Source organism: Parasteatoda tepidariorum, chromosome 2 (assembly GCF_043381705.1).
Source record: "Parasteatoda tepidariorum isolate YZ-2023 chromosome 2, CAS_Ptep_4.0, whole genome shotgun sequence".
Classification (NCBI taxonomy): domain Eukaryota; kingdom Metazoa; phylum Arthropoda; class Arachnida; order Araneae; family Theridiidae; genus Parasteatoda; species Parasteatoda tepidariorum.
Genome location: NC_092205.1, coordinates 96,912,995 through 96,932,951, shown reverse-complemented (window position 1 = coordinate 96,932,951; position 19,957 = coordinate 96,912,995). Strand labels below are relative to the sequence as shown.

Here is a 19,957-nt window from a genome sequence, read left to right as displayed (position 1 = left end):
TATTTAGTTCTGAGCTTGTTATCTCGAAAACTCGTTATTTTGCAATTTTTTCAGCGTCCCTTCGGTTTTGAGATATCGAGAGTATATTGTATTTAAAAGTTACATCCTGGTAAGATGTGCTGTTATAACTACATCTTTCCACTGCTGCTTTAAATACAACATTAAAGTTGTATTTAAAGTTTAGTAATTACTGCTGGTAATCTGTTCAAATTGGTGTAATAAACTAAGCTTGGCGCAAAAGAATGGGAAAAAGAGGGGAAAATACTGAGTGTTTCAAATGAATTTTTTTAGACCGAATAAAGGTAATTTTCGGAGAGGTTTTCTAATTGAAAATTTAATTTATGGTATAAAATCATTGACTTAAATTTCACAGAGAAAAAAAATTTATTTAAAAAAATTTAAATACACTTACATTTTTTTTCTATCACAGAATCTTTCTAAATACTTAACTAGCAAAGCAGTAAATAAATTGTAGTAGCACAAAACCATATAAAGTAAAAGAAATTGCACACAAAAACTATTTCAAGCACTTATCATTATATTGATTGTATCCATTTGAGTTAATAAGTTTACAGTCATGTCTCAAATAAACTAGCAATTTTAGAAAAACTTACATCAGCCCCAAACAGAAAACGGATATCAAAAAATCTCTCTATATAAAAATAAGAAATGGCAAACATTGATAGATTCGTGTGAATACGAGTGCAAAATGCAGCATTTTTTTTTCACGTGACAATTTGAAAACACCAGTGCAAATCGTCAGTGCTATAAGTGATGAAAACAAGTTATTACAAAACAGAATCACAGTTAAAGCCTTGATTTATATCCTCCTACACAACATCTATTCAACACATTACATGCGAATTTAGTATACATTATAAAATATGTAAACATGAATATAAAATAAGATCGTTTACAGGAATAAAAGTGTAAAGTAGAAGTTTTGATATGGAATTTTATAAATCATCTTAGAACAAAACTACAAAGAGCTAGTTTTGAATCAGAATTTTATAGATCATCTTAGAATAAAACTATAAAGTGCTAGTTTTGAATAAGAATGTTATAAATCAACTTAGAACAAAACTATAAAGAGCTAGTTTTGAATCAGAAATTTATAAATCATCTTAGAATAAAACTATAAAGTGATAGTTTTGAATCAGAATTTTATAAATCATCATGGAATAAAACTATTCATCAGCCACATTATGCAAAAGTATGTTCATATTGGGCAGAGTTTAAATATTTAAAAAAAATGGCGCAAATTCAAAGCATTAAGAGAGGTCAACTCCTCTTGGAAATTAGGTTTTAAACAAGGAAATTAATATTCTTCTCCAGCCATGTCTTCATCGCCTTCCATAGAATCAACGCCAACTTCTTCGTAATCTTTCTCCAGAGCTGCCAAATCTTCTCTGGCTTCAGCGAATTCGCCTTCTTCCATTCCTTCGCCAACATACCAGTGAACAAATGCTCGTTTGGCGTACATGAGATCAAACTTGTGATCTAGTCTGGCCCATGCCTCGGCGATGGCTGTTGTGTTGGACAACATGCATACTGCTCGTTGCACTTTAGCCAAGTCACCACCAGGAACAACTGTGGGTGGTTGGTAATTAATTCCAACCTGCAAATTGATTAAGTTTAAATTTAGAGTATGGAACCAATATGGAAAGATAATGACAAATAAATCAGGTTTGGTTTAATAAAGTTCGGTAGCATCAAATTACTTTTATTTGGTTAAGGATTTATCCCATTATTAACTATTTAGAGTGTTAAAAATAGAAACTTAAGAAACTTAATTTGGCATCAAAATTTTTAAAACATGAATACAGTTTTTTTGTAAATTTGGGTAACTTTCACTCTTGCGCATAACTTTAGTGCAAATATATATATCATCATGCATATATATTTCAGCCGAACAGACAAAAAAATTAGTTATTACTGTGTTAAGACAAAAGACAATGAATGTCACTTATTTACTGTATTTGTTTGCTTTTTCTCTGAGCTTTGAGAGAAACTTTCACCCAACTAGTGAAGAACAGTTTAATGGCTGCATCTATGCAAAGAATAGTGATTAGTGCTTACTTATTGCATCTTTTTGCTTTTTTTACAGCCTTTGCGAAAAACTCAGCCAACCCAAAAATTTGTATTTGCTATATAATGCCTATATCTAAACATAGGATAGATCATAACTGAATCTGTTGGCCTAAGCCCAATAAACTAAAAAAACGTTGTATGTGCTGTGTTTAGATAAAGGAGCGGTATTTTCACTTATTTATCGCATCGATTGGCCTTTGCAATAAATAGGACGGAATCATTCTTCTTTGTCTAGATACAGCACTTATAATCTTTTTTTATTCATTGGACTACAGTTACAGAAGTTGGCGTTATGTCTATAAAGCATTGATGTTTAGTTAAAACTATATTGTTCATGTAGAGTTAAAAGTAACTACTACAAGCCGTGATGGCTCAGGGGATAGACCGGGTTCGAATCCCTGCGATGGCTGGTCCATCCGGTTTGCACCGACCACAGTGCTGACGTAAAATATCCTCGGTAGTAGACGGATCATGGGTTAGAGTCCTCTTGCCGTCAGGCTAACCATAGGAGATTTTCGTGGTTTCCCTCTCCGCGTCATGCAAATGCGGGTTAGTTCCATTAAAAAGTCCGCCACGAAGGCAAATTTCTCCCAATACTTGAACCAGGAGTTTCCTTGTCTTTACTGGATTGGGTTCAAGATTGCAAGGCTACGGAGTTGAATATTAGTAGTCGTAAACCCAAAAGTGGGTCGGCTGTTCAACGACGGTCATAAAATAAAGTTTTAAAAAGATATCGAGTTTAAGTTGAGTTTTTTAAGCAATACAGATGTAAATCTACAGCCAATTAAGCTAAACACGTGTTATGAAAATTACATATTTATTAAGAATTTACATCTTGAAAAAACGATTTAACTTACCTTAAAGCCTGTAGGACACCAGTCAACAAACTGGATGGTTCTCTTCGTTTTGATGGTGGCTATGGCAGCGTTGACATCTTTGGGAACAACGTCTCCCCTATAGAGTAAGCACACGGCCATGTATTTACCATGACGTGGATCACACTTCACCATCTGATTGGCTGGTTCAAAGCAAGCATTCGTGATTTCAGCCACTGTCAGCTGTTCGTGGTAAGCTTTCTCGGCAGATATGACAGGCGCATAAGTAGCCAGAGGAAAATGAATTCTGATGAACGAAATGATGACATTTAATCGATCATCGATTAAGAAATACAAGTATTAAATAGAATTTTAAATATTTTTCCGTTGGATAATCAATATAAATCCGTATCCGATACTGCTAGAAATGATCCCTAAATTGTTGCAACAACCAGATTTAAAAATAAAAAAATTAGTAAATAAAATAAAATGGGAAAGAAATATAATAGGGAACACATTAATCACCCCGGTGGCAAGCTTACAAATCAACAAGTGTGCAGCGCCAGTCCTTCTATTCCAAGCTACCTCTTTATAGGGAGTGGATTGGTGACTTTCTTTTTCTGGTTTGGAAAGGCAAGAAATGCATCGTATTCCCATTATTGGTGTGTTTTTTTTAAGGTAAAGTTCCATAGCCCGGTATTCCTTACATTAATATTTTCTTAAGTGAAAGGACTGTTGCCCGGTATGCTCTTGCTAAGTATTCCCAACATGGATACTTTTTTAAGATGAAGTGATATTGTCCGACATACATTTGATTGGTGCTACACTGTTTTTTTTTAACTGTAAGGACCATTGACCGGTATTTCATACCCTGACATTTTTTTAAATCTAAATTATGTAAAGTTCATAACCTCTTCGGAAAAAAATTAACCCAGCTAATGAAAAAAAAATGAATGAATATAACAATACAAATTTAAAAGTTAATACAAACCATGACAAAATCGAAGCATCGAAGTGCTTTTAAATGCATTTTCTTTTTAGAAAAGTGATATTTTATATTCGATTTCAAAATTCTTAAGCTAAAAATAAGTTCTGTTTAAAAGAAAAAAATCCCGAAATGCATCCCTTACCTTTTTATTCAGATGCAAAAGAAAAGCAACAGCCCTATAGAGAAGCAGCTTGGAATTGAAAGTACATTCTTGCTGTTTTATAATCTTGTCTTTGGACAAGCCTTCATACAGTTAAAAAAAATTTATTGCAAGTAATAAGTGCCTTAGCGATTGTAGTTGGCGCGATAACGGGAATGCTACCAATAAAAAATGAATAAAACCCCACCGGAATCAAATATTCTGATACTTTGTAAATAAAAAAGAAAAATGACTGGTACAAAGCTAACAGGAAAAAACTGGTTTGGGGCAATTGCTTTTCTTTTTTATTTATTTAAACGACTTAAAACTCCTCATGCACCACAAAGTATAGCATGAGGCTTACAGTTGTAAGTAGAAAACAAAAGAAGAAAAATTTATTAAATTAGAGGTTTTAATTTTTATAAGAATGAAAATCTCCTATAAAAATTGATTTGACAAGATTGATTTTGGTAATATTCTAAGCTCTAACATCTATTTCAATATTTAGAAAAAGACCTTAGACGATTTTTTACCTGGGATATGGAACTAAGTTTGTTTGAAATTCTGTTAAGTCCACATTCAATGCCCCATCGAAGCGAAGTGATGCAGTGATAGATGAAACTATTTGGCCGATGAGACGATTTAAATTGGTATAGGTGGGTCTTTCAATGTCCAGATTTCTTCTACAGATGTCGTAGATGGCTTCGTTGTCCACCATAAAGGCACAGTCGGAATGTTCTAGAGTCGTATGAGTAGTAAGGACTGAATTGTAGGGCTCCACAACTGCTGTTGAAACCTGGAAATAAAGTCATTTTCTAGCTTTATATAGCGTTTTGAATGTGGGTGTAACAATTAACTCTACAAGTTAAGATATTCGACTAGTTTCGACAACTCTTTTTTTTACATACTAGTATTAAATTTTAAAAAAAAACTAGCTTATATGTTTCATTATGAGCAAAAGCTTATAAAACTAGCAAAAAATTTATTAAAAAAAATAAATTGTGATCGTCTTAGTATGATTACTGGTTACCCATTCGTCAAATGCTTTTTGTTTCTGGTTGAACTCCGTTACGCCACAACATTTCGAATCATGGGTTGCAAAAACTGTCTCAGTTCATGTTTGTCGTCGGATTGATTTTCCATATCCTGCCTATGAACGTGTTTCAAGACGTCTCAAAATACTCTTCTTCAGCATTCATATTTATATTGAAATCACCGTCAAGATAATAATTATACGTCTTGAACACAGTTGAAAAGTGTGTGGACGCCATCAAATCTAAACCAAGACCCATTTTGCCATTGGGTAATAAATTTATCCTTTTTTTTCAAATGACCATTTTTAGGTAATAATAAAGCATTTTTTGCATGTACGCTAAGCACTGTAAAAAGAATTCCGTCACCCAAAACAAAAACTCCTTTGAGAATTTTATTTAGAAGGCTATCAACTATGTTCCGAACTATTATCTTAAAGGCAAGGGCATATACTACCAAGTTAGGGCTCGTTGTAGTTAAAAAAAGTAAAATTTTAAAAAATTTCCGCACCTGTCTTTGTGAAAAAAACATGCATAAAAAAGAAATTCAACTTTTTCTCTAAGTTTGTATTTTGAAACATGTGTGTTCAAATCATAAACATTAATGAAAAATTGTAGACAATTATTTTAAAAAGAACTCGTGTTTAAAGTGGTGCAAAATGTGAAGAAAAAAACTGATTTTGAGATAAACGAATTTAAAGATTTGAAAACACTATTTTATTCAGTGTTATCGCCTTGCAAAAAAACTGCTATACTTTCGTAAATAATTACGTGTACAAACAGGTGTAAAGCATTTTTAGAAAGCTAAGAGATTAGGGATTTAAAATTTATAATAAACTCTATTTCGAAAATTGTGTTCAAAATTATGTTTTTGCACTAATCAGATACTTCAAAGTAGTTTTGGTAGTAGAATTGCTACGTACTACGGTAAAATATAAATGTCTTTAAGTCTGATGCCCTTATGGACTTCTACAATCGTTGGCGAATGTTAAACTAAGTTCTCTGATTTAGTAAAAAAGCTAAGCTCTACTATTAAATGTAAAATATTCTAGGGTCTAATGATAAGCCATAGGCAACTACAACCTGCAAACTAATGCCCACGATTTAACTTTTACTGCGACTACAAAAGTGTTATTAATATAAGAACAGTAATTAATAAGAACTTAGTGGGAAAACATGCCATAAGTGTCATTTTAGTAATTTGGAAATTCAGCTTTAGTTCGCATAAAAAGACCACGAAGATTTTTACGAAGTAATTTTTTCAGGGAAAACTGCCTTATCTAAAGAATTAGCAGATTAGTATAATATTATTACTCACCATAACCATCATAGTACATTAACAATTTTCAATGTGCTCTTTTATGAAGCTGTTCATCAATAAGGTTAATTAGCTGAATTTGCATTTAAAGTTCTATATTTCTGGATATTCTGTCATCACTATTAAAATAATCACTTTTCCGCCATCTTACAAAAATTAAGAACATTTACAAAATACAATGCATTAATTCATTTCGTTAAAAGCACACAGCAAAGTAGCACTTAAAACTCCTCTAAGGCATATTTCTCTGATTATCTCAAATCACAAGAATAGCCACTTTATTCACCAGACTTGAATCCTACGAATTTTTTCAGTTTGGTTTATCTTGTCTTCAAGGCGGGGTCGTCAATAGCAACCTCAAAAAAATCGTCACTATCCAAGAATTCTCAGTAGGTGAGTAACGGTTATTTGCAAAAACTTTTGGGATTCGTATATTCACAATTTGAAAACTGTAGACATGTTACATGCTGTATAGCTTTCAATTTTTATTTGAAAATTTGGTTATACTGTTTCAAAAGAGGGATAAATAGATGCAACAGTATAAGTTTATAAGCTCATGGTAATAGATGTAACAGTTAATTGTTGATGAAAACATAACGAATATGTAATGCAACTTAAACATTATTTAAGTCTGCTTGAAGAATTTCAAAGAAAAAAAAAATTAACTCACAGCCAATAGGATTTTCGATGCTTATTTGATAAAATAAAATAAAGAAGATAAAAAAAAATTAAGAAGATGACAAAAAAATAATAATAAAATGCTCTGAAATCCTTTCTAGTTGATTTTTAGATTTTTGGATTTGGTGATGAACTTTTCACATTGCATATCGTCAAGAGTAATTAAATCTGCAACCGAATTGATGCAAAAAGGGCAAAAAAAAGTCTATTAATTTTGTCCGTTTTGCTAAATATAATTACTTAATATGTATATTATAATTAATATGCATTATATGTACAGTTGGACTTCTATTTAAAGAACTTCCATTTTGCGAATTTCTCGATTTTGTGATTTTTTTTCTTCCAGGAACCACGAACATTTTGGAAATTTCTTCGTAAAATAACTTCCAAATAGCGAATTTAATTTTCTATTTAACGAACTTTTCTTTGAGATCCACTTTCCCTATTTCCCAAAATATTTCAGAACATTTCAAACTTTTAAACGCATTTAATGGGGGAAATGACCTTGAATTGACTTTTGCAGCCACTTAAATTTTAGAGAAAGCAGTAAAATCCGATTTCCTTTTTTGTTAGCATTTCAAACGAAGAACCCAGACAAAATGGATTTTATCAATAGCAATTACACTTAAGAACACATGTGGTAATGTATGTTTAAAATTGCTTTTATAACAAATACAGCTATGATTTTATACATAAATTTACTTTTTTTTTCTTGAAATTGTACGTAGCGTGATAGTCTAACACTGCATAATGTTTTGCTCTATTCTTGCTTTCCATGCAGATTTCTTCTATGGTTAAGATTTATAAAAGAAATAGTAGATACTAGTTTAAAAAGTAAAGGTGTATCAAATACTATTTTAATTACGTCTAGTGTTTGTGAATTTAAAACCTGTTTTGTGTTGTTTAAGTATTTCAAAAGATGAATTTTTATTTAACGAATTTTCCATATAACGTACTTATTATCGGGATTTAGCGACTTCGTTAAATAGAGGTCCGACTGTGAATTATAATAATATGTACTACTTAATATCATTGTGTATTAGTAATTATACAACTATAATTACTTAAATAACTTTATGAATATATTTTCTAAATATGTATAAAACAAATTTATTTTAATAATCTAATTAAGGTTTTAAAGTCTTTAAAATTATTAAATATTAGATATTTTTACTTAATAGTTCAACATTGCTAATTCAATTTGAATAATTATTATAACAATCCATGATTTTAATAAAAATTAGATTTTTTTTCACGTTCTTTCCACTAATCATTAGTGACAAATAAACTTGTATTGTACACTAATAATTTGAAGACAAAAAAAAAATTGAACTGGATTGCAAATCAAAGCAGTGAAATAAAGTGTTTTGTTTATTAATTCCAGTGTGTAAAGCAGTCATTATGAGTTATTCTTTCCCAGCCTATTTTTTTCGCTTCCTCATTAAACGCAGCCAAAAGAATCATTAAACACTCTTTTGAACTTTGCATGATGATATCATTCCATTGTGATCTTAATTTTATCATAGGATGCAAGGTGATGAAAAACCTTGATATGAAACATTGCATCACGTTTTTTATCCCTCCAACACCTGACGAACTAGACGTTGATGATGTGAGTAATAGTATAAATGAACTTGAACTTAGGGATATCTATAGAATAAGTGGACCATTCGATCAGAAACGTCATTAGTTTAGATAGAGTGCAAAAGAATGAAAAATAAAAATATAATTTTTGTTCTACTAATCTGATTATTTAAAAAAAAAAGAGCAAATGCTATTTTCCCTTAATATAGTGTTTCTCGAAACTTTTCCGCTAAGAAAGATTAAAAAAAAAAAATAATAAATGAATAAGAAATGTAAGTAGGTACCTTACACTTCAGGTAAAGCAAAACTTTTTAAACTATATATACCATTTTGCTGTAAAGAATTATCTGGGCTATAAAACCGACAAATAACTTAAATATTTTTTAAAAAAAGGATTAAACTTTTAAAAAATCACCAATTTGGCGAGATCTTTCCACCTAAATCAAAATTATCAAAATCAATGAATAACTCTCAATTTTGGCAAATTTTTATGAGACTGGATGATGCAGCTATAGAGTTAATACTTAAATATGAAAAATTGAAATCGCAGATCTGTCTGTATTCCTTTCTTTTCTTGATATTGAAATTCCATTTTCAGAAAAGGCGCATTACACCTAACTGTTACAAACTCACACCTAATTACACCTAAAAAGGTGCATTATATCTTCAAGAATAACTAACTGTTCAATACTCAGGAATAACATTCAAGAATAACTGTTATAAACTCACAACAGTTATAAAATAGCTTATTATTTACAAAAAATGTTTTAATTCGTCTGATGACAGAGCCTTTAAAAAATTGCCTTAAATTAGAATTAGTATGGTAGAAATGCTGCTTTATTACAAATCAGCTTAATGATAATCACTATGATTTTCATTGACTCGCCTTCATATCTCTGCGGGATCTTGCAATCTAAATTTTTTAACTAATTTTCAACTCTGTACTGAAGCTATGTGCCTGATCATGATGCTAGTTTCAATCATTTCTTGATAGCTACAAGCCGAATCTGTCGTCCATCAGAATTTTGCTCATTGACTAATCAGCTAATAGATTGATTTCATTTTAATGTGAGCTCTATGCTAGATGACAACATAAGTTTCAATAGTTTCATGACAGCTATAAGCTGATGCTTGACTGCTGCAGCTGAGTTGTCAGAGTGATGCTTGACTTCGGTGTTCTACAGGGTATCGTGTCTTTACGAGTGTTACTGCGAGATAAGAACAACTATGACAAAAACAATTTCTTTATACACATTTTACAACATTTCTATTAAACTTGCTAAAGACTTTGATATTTTTAAGATGTCTTTTAATATTAAACGAAAAAATATGTTAAAATATTTTATTGTTAAAATGATTTTTTTCTCACCGTGAATAACTGTAATTAGGATATTTTCATCAGTAGTGGGTGTTTATCGTTGTAACAAAATAAAATGGTACTTTTCCATTAACCCGGCGCAAGTAAATTCAGTTATTATTTTTATTTTTAAATTTTTTTTAAAAAATAGACTTTACCAAAACGGAAAAAAGTTGAATTAACATAAACCGAGCCGGAGTGGTTCAGGGGATAGAACGCTCGCTTTCCAATGAAGTACAACGATCCGAATCCCAGCGATGGCTGGTCGATACGAATTCCGACCGACTTATACCGACCACACGGTGCTGACGTAAAATACCCTCAGAGGTAGACGAATCATGGATTAGAGTCCTCTTCCCGTCAGGCTAACCGTGGGGGGTTATCGTAGTTTTCCTCACCATGCAACGCAAATGTGGATTCGTTTCATCAAAAAATTCCTCCACGAAGGCAGATTTCTCCCAATACTTGATCCAGGAGTTTCCTTGTCTTCTGTATTAGGTTCAAAATTACAAGGCTACGGAGTTGAACATCAGTAGTCGCAAACCCAAATAATTGGATCGGTTGTTCAACGACAGTTATAAGATTAACATAAAAACGGTTGACTTTTCATCGGTGACTTTCTCGCTTGGGCCGGCGAAATGGAAAAGTACGAATAAAATAAATGAATATGTATATGTATTTACCTGAGGTGCTGGATAAATAGAGAATTCGAGCTTGGATTTCTTGCCATAGTCGACGGAAAGCCTCTCCATCAGCAGGGAAGTGAACCCGGAACCAGTACCACCGCCGAAGCTGTGGAAGATGAGGAATCCTTGCAAACCAGTGCACTGGTCTGCCAGTTTGCGAATCCTGTCCAGAACCAAATCTACGATCTCCTTGCCGATGGTGTAGTGACCTCTTGCGTAGTTATTGGCAGCATCCTCTTTGCCCGTAATCAGTTGCTCTGGGTGAAACAACTGTCGGTACGTACCAGTTCGAACTTCATCTAAATTTAAAAAGGAAATATTAATGAAAGATTCTTATGATGTTACTGTAAAACTACATTTGTATTTTCAAACATACAATTCTGTGAAAAGTCTTATATCTCTGAGAGACTCATTTACGTCTACCTAGTAAACAAATGGTTAAAATACGGTCGTGACCTTCCCTTTTGCTGTAGATTATTGTACCACGGTATACCTGAACCACGGTGGCTCAGTGGTTAAGGCATTGAACCAGGCCCGTAGCCAGGGGGGGACCGTAGGGACAAATCCCCCCCCGAAATTCTGGGATTCAAACTTTTTAGTCTTTCTTTGAGCCTCTCAGTAAGAAGAAAAACAAAAACTGTCGAATCAAACCTTTTATTAACTAACTTATTAAGCATAATTCGAAATATTCTGGTTTGTCCTAAAAAAGTAATCGAAAAATTTTCTTCAAATCCCCGTCGCATGTCTCTGTAAACTTTGTTTATAAATTGATTATAATTATTTTGCAATATTAATTGAAAAATAATTATTATGTAATATTTTTTAATTACTAGTTTAACTTTTGCAAACGACAGAATAAACAATATTTGTTACAATTTTTTCCCCCTACTTTGCATGTCTGAAACCGTCCTTGCTTCTTACCATATCCCTCCCCCCGAAAAAAAATCCTGGCTACGGCCTAGCATTGAACTGTCGCTGAAAAGAACTAGGGTCCGATCTCTTTGGACGACATGAAGCCCTCTTATTAGCTTCAGATCAATGAGTGCCAGCTTGTCTGGAAAGTAAAGGCGATCGGGGCGCACTTCTGACCACATTGTCGCTATCATTCCATTGGTCACGAAATTGTGGAATTTTAACCTACATAAACCCCTGGCCTGCAATGGGGCTATTGGGCTAATGCTTTAGTTATACCTTGCCAAACACCAGGTCAAAATATAAGTGTTTTAATAAGATATTGTGGTTAGCAGTACTTACCGACGACAGTTGGTTCAAGATCGACAAACACAGCCCTTGGCACGTGTTTTCCTGCTCCTGTCTCACTGAAGAATGTGTTGAAGGAATCATCCCCAGCGCCCAGTGTCTTGTCACTCGGCATCTGTCCATCTGGTTGAATACCGTGCTCGAGGCAATACAGCTCCCAGCAGGCATTGCCGATCTGTACTCCTGCCTGACCAACATGGACACTAATGCATTCCCTCTGAATGGAAAGAAACGCTCATGTTAATTAGTAGAAGGTATATTTATCAGTCCCTTATTTTACTGATGAGCATGGCAGAATTGTAGAAATGTTACAAGATATATCATGCATATTGGTGAAAAAGCCTTGGCCCCAACTGTAAACATTGCCTACTGAAGATAAAGCCATTAAAACATGTGGTAAGAAGACAGCCGGGGTATCGCAGAGTAGGAAAAACATGTACTACAGAAATTAGAGAACATGGACCGAAAATGTTAAAAAACGTATTAGGCATAGTATTGGTTAAACTTTGAATGAATTGTAAACTTGAAAAGTGAATTTTTTTATTTAAAAATATTTTTAAACGATGCAAGTTTGACCATTATTATTTATTTTTAAGCACATCCTTTATTTTATTTTATAACCTTATGGATCCAATTTTTGAGTTTACGACTTCTAATGTTCAACTCCGTAGGCTTGTAATTTCGAACCCAATCCAGATCACAAGAGTAGTTCTGGATTGAAGTATTGGGGGAAATATGCCTTCTTGAAGGGCTTTTCTGATGGAACTAGTCCACATTCACGCTACATGGTGGGGAAAATCACGAAAATCTCTCACAATTAACTTGATGGCAAGGAACTCTAACCCATGGTCCGTCTACCCCTGAGGATATTTTAAGTCAACACTGTGGTCGGTGCAAGCCGGGTGCGGAATTCGTATTGACCAGTCGGCACTGGGATTCGAACCCGAGGCAGCTCATTGGAAGGCGAACGCTATATCTCCTGAGCCACCACGGCTCTTAGCATCCCTTATGAGGGAAAATAAACTTCATGGCACACCTGATCCTAAAGCCACAGTTTTTGAGAAATCAATCTCCCCCAAACAAAATTCAACCTACCCCCTTTAAAGTTAAAGAGAATATATATTGTGTAGAAATTTGAAAGTATATACTTCAGTACAGCGGTCACCCATCTTTTGACCGTCATAGACCACCGAACTGAAAATATTTTATTTCAAGGAACACTACCCCATTATCCTGGAGTAGATAGAAAGTTCATCAACTGATTAGAGTGAGTTTTTAATTGTCTTAACTAAAATAAAATTGATGTGTTACAGCGGTTTTTAAAAATTGTACCAATTAAAAAGAATTTCAAGGTAGCGAGTTTTCAAACTAACACACTGTGTATTTTCAAAGAGGTTTTTATTTGACAAAGATAAGAAATATGAGATTTATTAAATATAAATAAAGAATTAAAATGGTGATAATGATATATTAAAGTTTACTTATTAAATTCAAAAGAAAAAAGAATAATCAGTCAGTGTGACTTAAATCAATGAGAGGTCGGGAAACTTACGCTACTAAAGCAAAAGATTCGTCCGCTTAAAATTCTTCTGCTGACGTAAACATTTCTTTCCACTGATCACCAATTAATAAGCAATGCGCCGTGATGGGTCAGGGGATAGAGTGTTCGTCTTCCAATGAGGTGAACCGGGTTCAAATCCCCGTGATGGCTGGTCTGTCCGCATCCGCCTGGCACCGGCCTCAGTGTTGACTTAAAAAAATCCTCAGTGGTAGACGGATAATGTGTTAGACTCCCCTTTCCGCCAGGTTAACCTTGGAGGTTCTCCTCTCCATGTAACGCAAATACTGGTTAGTTCCATCAAAAAGTCCTCTACTAAGGCAAATTTCTCCCAATACTTGATCCAGGAGTTCCCTTGTCTTCTGGATTAGGTTCAAAGTTACAAGACTACGGAGATTAGTTGTCGTAAACCCGAAAAATTGGGTCGGCTGTTCAACGACGGTAATAAAATAAAATTAATCACCACTGCCTTAGAGATGTTAAACTTTAGTGTAGAGAAGTTAAAAATATAAGCGATAAAACATAAGTAAAAATTCAAAAAATATTCTTTTTTCCCGTTGATATTACAGATACATAAATCCTTATAGATAACTCAATTTTAGCAATCACTGGCAATTTAAGACGAAGTATAAAATAAAAATAGTTTCTTATGTCAAATGAAGTGTCATATCGCTGGTTTAAAGTTAAAACGACACTTCTGCACTCGCTTCTCATTCAAATAACATGAGAAGTGAGTGCAGAAGTGACGTCTTAACTTTGAACCAGTAATGTGTCAGTATCATGATTCATCAATATTCATCATCATTATAAATATGCTTAAAAAAAAGAAAAAAAACTGTATCCGACAAAAATATATCAGACTCTTTGTATTTGAAGATACAAAACCTAAACAAAAAATAGTTTAATACTTTCTCAAAATGCAGTAGCAATGCACAATTGAAAGTCACTCAATTGTAGCTGATTTGACTAAAAACAGTTCAATTTATAAGTGAAGAAATGTAGAAATGGTACAAAGTTGTACTATTCAATCGTACGATGACAGACTATTTGCTTGCACAATCGACGATTTGCCAGACATAAAAAACTACAAATCACTGTCTCAAACTGTACTTTAGAGAAGGCGAACAGGCATTTTTACAAAAGAAATATTATGTCTACTTTACAAAGAAAAACATACAATAGCTTTTATGAGTTGGTGGCAAAAATGGCCCCTTCGCTATGACCAGCCATTGGAAGAAAGAGAAGGTAAGAAAAAAAAAAGTGAAAGAAAACCAAATTAAATGTTCCAAGACGGAGATAATTGCTTTTGGGTTATTCATGGTTAGTGAACGGTAACTGACTCAACTGTGGGAATCATCAAATCACAATAAAAGTGTTTCACGTACTTTTTTTTCTTCTTGAGTAATTAAAACCAGTTCTAGCTCACGTTCATTGCAATAATGCATCGTAACTTTTACAGTGTTCAAAACTTAAAATCATTGAAGATTTCAAACTATAATTAAGACATTTTTGTTCCTCATGTTGTTGTTGTTGGTTATCCTCATCTGGCCTGACGAAGTCAGACCAGATCTATGAACCCGTTGACATGAATGAAATCGAAGACCAAAAGATGAGTAGATGTATTTTGTTTCTCATAATTCCTAATAATAGAGTCTCTTTTTTGGGGCGTATAAAGTCTCTTTACTGGGAAATATAGATTATAATAGAAATTCTTTTTTCGATAAAAAAAACAACAATTTTAATTAATTTTAGTTAAGGTCATTGAATGGCAACATACAACAACAAGAGTTTGGTGATCATATTAAGAACTGTGGTGTAGTACTTATCAGAATTCGGAATTGAACAAAAATTTAAAAATTATGTATTATTTCAATACCGAATCGAGCATTCATACACACTTTAAATGAGATAGTTAAGTCTGTCCTCTAATAACTAATAAAGCTTACACAAAGATCAGATGCATTTATTCCATTTATTAATAATTTTCGCCAAATTTGGCGAACGTTTGGAAACCGTCAAACGATTGAATTATCGAGTAGAAAAGGTTTAAATTTGATTTCGCATTGCATGATGCTTTTCAGTATGAGAAAAAGAAGTAAACTGTTATAAAAAGGCATGTTTGTTTTCAATTGTATAATAAAGATAATTATGTTCTTATAAGAAGCTTTATATATCTGTCAATTTTATGATTCTAAATTTCTTTCCGTTTCGAATTTGTTAAGCCTTTCTCGAATTAATATTAATATTCTCTTTATGCCGTGTGTATGTTAGATTGTAAAGCTAGTTTTGTTTTAGAGAAATATTGCATAATTGCATCCTAAATTCGTGATTCCTGCTTTAGATTGTACCTCAAAAGTAACTTTAATGACTCTTATGTGAATCATATCTTACTGTAAATACTAATTTTAGTGTTCGAAACACAAAGTTTAGAATAAACAAAATGGTTTCACCAAGTAGTGTAAAATTTGGTTTAAAGTAGTTGGCACCATTTTTGGCGTTGGCATCAATAAATCTTTTTTAAAGTATAGGGTTTTTTAATCCTTATTTTCAAGGTTTAAAAGATTAAAAGAAAGGGGATTTTTTGTCATTAATTATTACTTTTTTGCAATACCCAGAATTAAATGCCTAAATAAATTAATTAACTAAAGAACTAATCGACGTGCCGATATTCTGCTAGTATTTCAGCAAATATTTCGTCATAATTTCACATAATTTATTTATTTTTAACTAATGTAGGGTCTATTGATATAAAAGCTGTGATTGGCTGTACAGCGCCAAACACAAGCAATGTTACGAACTCTATGCAACAAAATGTGACTGTTTTCATAAGCTAAAAATAACACAAAAAGTACACTAAAGATTAAATATAGTAAAGAGTGGAAAGGTCACTTAAATTACTCGTGGTGTGACCTGTGTATTAAACAAACAAAGTAAAACTTAAAAATCTGTTTGCTCCAATACCCTTTAGTAAATAAAACTCCTCCAAAATGAAATAATTTGTCTGTTTTTAAATCCAGATAGTGATTTTTCAGCAAGATAGTACAGGTACAGGGTGTTTCGTTATTACCACTCTAAATATATATGTTTAGAATCCTTGACTAAAATGATGTAAAAAAATTTTAAATTGATGTTTTAGCATGAATAAAACTGAAACATTAAAATCTGACACACCATTATTACGAGAAGGAGTTTTCAATAACCGCCCTTTGCTACCCCAATTTAAACAATCTAACAGGTATTAATATCTTAAATCTTCTTCTTTCTCAATTTGGATTGGATTTTAACATTCCCCTTCTTAATTTACGACTCAAAAGTAGTTATATTTTTACTTCAAATTTGAGAAAGAGTCTGAAAATACAAAAACATATACGTTAAGGGATAATGGTTCGAAAAACAATCATAAGGGAGAAGAGTAGATGTATATGTTAAGTGAGAAATATTGGAATTCTATAGAATGCCTGTCATTTTTAGGTAAAATATGAAACGTGAGAATTATTACATACTTGAGAATTACGACATTCCAGAGAATTCCTAAGCAACATATGAAAGATTAATCATTTATACTTTGTCGGTTTGTCGTTAGTCATTCTATAGAATATTAGGCAATGTGTGAACCATTGATCATTTCGTACTTTGACGGTCGATTTTAGGCATTCTATAGAAAGGCAGATTTTAAACATTGACTCTAACATATACAGCTAAAGCTCTAAGGCCGTTAGTATGCTCATAGCTAATCTTCAGATATTCTTATCTTCATTACATGAGCCATGATGGCTCAGGGGATAGAGCTTTCGCCTTCCAATGAAGTTAACCGGGTTCGAATCCCACCTATGGTTGGTAAATACGAATTCCACATCCGGCTTTCACCAACCACAGTGCTGGAATAAATCATCCCCAGTGGTAGACGGGTCATGGGTTAGAGTCCCCTTGCCGCCAGACTAACCGCGTAAGGTTTTCTTCTCCATGTAACGCAAATACTGGTTAATTCCATCGAAAAGTCCTCCACGAAGGCCAATTTCTCCCACTACTTGATCCAGGAGTTCCCTTGTCTTCCGGATTGGGTTCAAAATTACAAGGCTATGGAGTTGAACATCGTAACCCAAAAATTTGGGTCGGCTTTTCAACGACGGTTATAAAATAAAATAAAATATTCATTAGATGGCTAACCTTCAGATCCGTTGAAGAGCGGAATCAAGAGTTTTCCGCAATTTACCTATTAAATGTGCGCATTAACGATCTCCGTATCAATAAAGTTTAAAAGTTTGTTTGTTTTTATTTCGTCAACTCATTTGTTTGTTGCATTAACTTGATTCCTTAGATACCGAAAAAAAATTAATAACATTATGTTAATTTCCTTTACTAATATTCTAAACCGTTTGACTGTTTGCATTATAATTTTTAAAGTTATTGGTGATTGATTTTCTCAGCTAATGTGTTCGTTTTAGTAGTGACTTAATTTTTCAGATAGCAAAAAATTAATAAATAATATTATGCTAATTTAAGCTCACAGAAACGTTGCTGTTATCTTTGTTTTTTTCTTTTTCACTTTAACGAACGTTTAGAAGGTAATATGCGGTTTCAGGTTTCCAAGTTAACTTCAAACTTGAAAAAAAAAATTTGGGCACTTTTACGAATCACCCAAGTGAATTTGAACATTAACTAAATAATCCTGATTTCTACACTTTAGCGATAATACATATGGTACTGTTAATGAACGAAATTGCTGGTTGTTGACTTCCAATGGTGAATGTTAACAATCACATAGTCGCTTTGGTAAATGTCCAAAATATATAAGTTAAGTGCCACTGCCTGGTATGACCTACATCAATGCTTTTTAAGGTTCAGTGCCACTGCCCGGCATGCATTTCACCGGTACTCCGAACTCTAATGTTTCTCCTAATCTATCCTCAGACGATATTAAAATATCGAATAAATTAATATCAAATCGCATGTAACAAATAATTCAGACATTCACCACAGCAAGTATGTGATTGTTGACATTCACCAGTGAGAGTCAACATTCTCCTGATTTCGGTCATTCACGGTAGCGTAAACACTACAACGTTAAATATAATAATATTAAAGAATAAATTAATATCAAATCGGATATAACAAATATTTCAGACATTCAACAAAGCGACTATGTGATTACATATTCTATGTGACCCGTGAAAGTCGACATTCTCCTGATTTCGGTCATTTACGGTAGCGTAAACACTACCACATTTTAAAAAATGTCGATTTTTATGCACATAGTTCGTAAGAATGTGTTTGGTGATATGCTAATAATGTTCGTGGGAGTGCTAAAAATTTTTTATGTGAAACAGAAAAAAACAATGTTCAACTACTGGAATTTTTATCTCCAGATTATTGTATTATATAAACAGAAAAATCTCTCATACAAACTTAAAAACATTTTCCTATTCAGTAAATCTGAGAAAAACAGACACGTCTCTTTCCACACAATGCTCTTATGAAATAACCGATTAATGTCAAATCCCCGCTTTGCTGTCTTTCATCGACAAAAAACTCATCAAAGCGAGTGACAACAACTCAACTAAATCTATTCAAAGAACACATATACAGCTTCTTCACAAAAAAAGTAAAAAATTCTTCAGCGCAAGGAACCATGACGATATAGAAAAAAAAATCGAAGGAAACAAAAAAAGATCGAAAGTCGACGTCCTTCTTTGAATTTGCGTGACGTTGGCGTCCAACTCCCCTGATATCCAGGATACATGGCCACGTGATCAGGAACGGGCACCCCCTTTAAAATTCAACACACGTTCCAAACATGCTTCGTTCACACCCAATCACAACCTCTTTGGGTACAACAATAAAAATATTGAAGAAAAAAAAAAGGATAATTTTGACGTGAATTTGCAACGACGTTCGAGACACTAGAATATTGAACAATGTTCAAAAGTTTTGTCATGTACTGTCAGATGAATTCCAATATATATTCGTGCAGTGACTAAATTAGAATATTCTAAACTCTTGGGAGACTTTGAATAATAACCCAGATAGAATCTAATTAAACAAGGAACATTTCCGATCTTAATATACATCATTAGTTTCATTTTTAATGATGGTAATTCTAAAAGTAAAACAATAAAAAAATCAAATTGCAACCAAATCTCTGCTTGCCGTGATTATAAAAACTAAATTGTTAAGAGGAGCATATTTTATTTCTTATAATTAGATATCACATGTATTTTATTACATCCTTTAAATTGTTTTAAAAGTCTTATTCATTTAAAATAAAACTCTAGTAATGTGAATTAACATTGCTTTCATATGTATCGAAACCAAATTCAATAATTATGTGACTTTAATTGGAAATTGTCTAGGATATTATCTATTTGGTAAATTCAGCAATTAGAAGGTATTGTGAGTGTGTGTGTATATATATATATATATACTCTGTATCTCTAGAAATATGTCTACAAATA

General features: G+C 32.9%; 1 protein-coding gene across 2 annotated transcripts in view; it reads right to left on the bottom strand.

Moving 5' to 3' along the window:
* Positions 1-365: 365 nt before the first annotated feature.
* LOC107447737 (tubulin alpha-1A chain) overlaps positions 366-19,957 on the bottom strand; it is a 50,413-nt gene continuing 30,821 nt past the window's right edge. For both annotated transcript variants that reach the window (XM_043050522.2, XM_043050523.2), the window contains 5 exons: positions 11,942-12,164; positions 10,685-10,986; positions 4,567-4,829; positions 2,949-3,213; positions 366-1,618 (listed from right to left, as the gene is read on the bottom strand). In XM_043050522.2, coding sequence (XP_042906456.1) covers positions 1,319-1,618; positions 2,949-3,213; positions 4,567-4,829; positions 10,685-10,986; positions 11,942-12,164 — 1,353 coding nt within the window. In that variant the 3' untranslated portion in view covers positions 366-1,318. The remainder of the gene's footprint in view (positions 1,619-2,948; positions 3,214-4,566; positions 4,830-10,684; positions 10,987-11,941; positions 12,165-19,957) is intronic.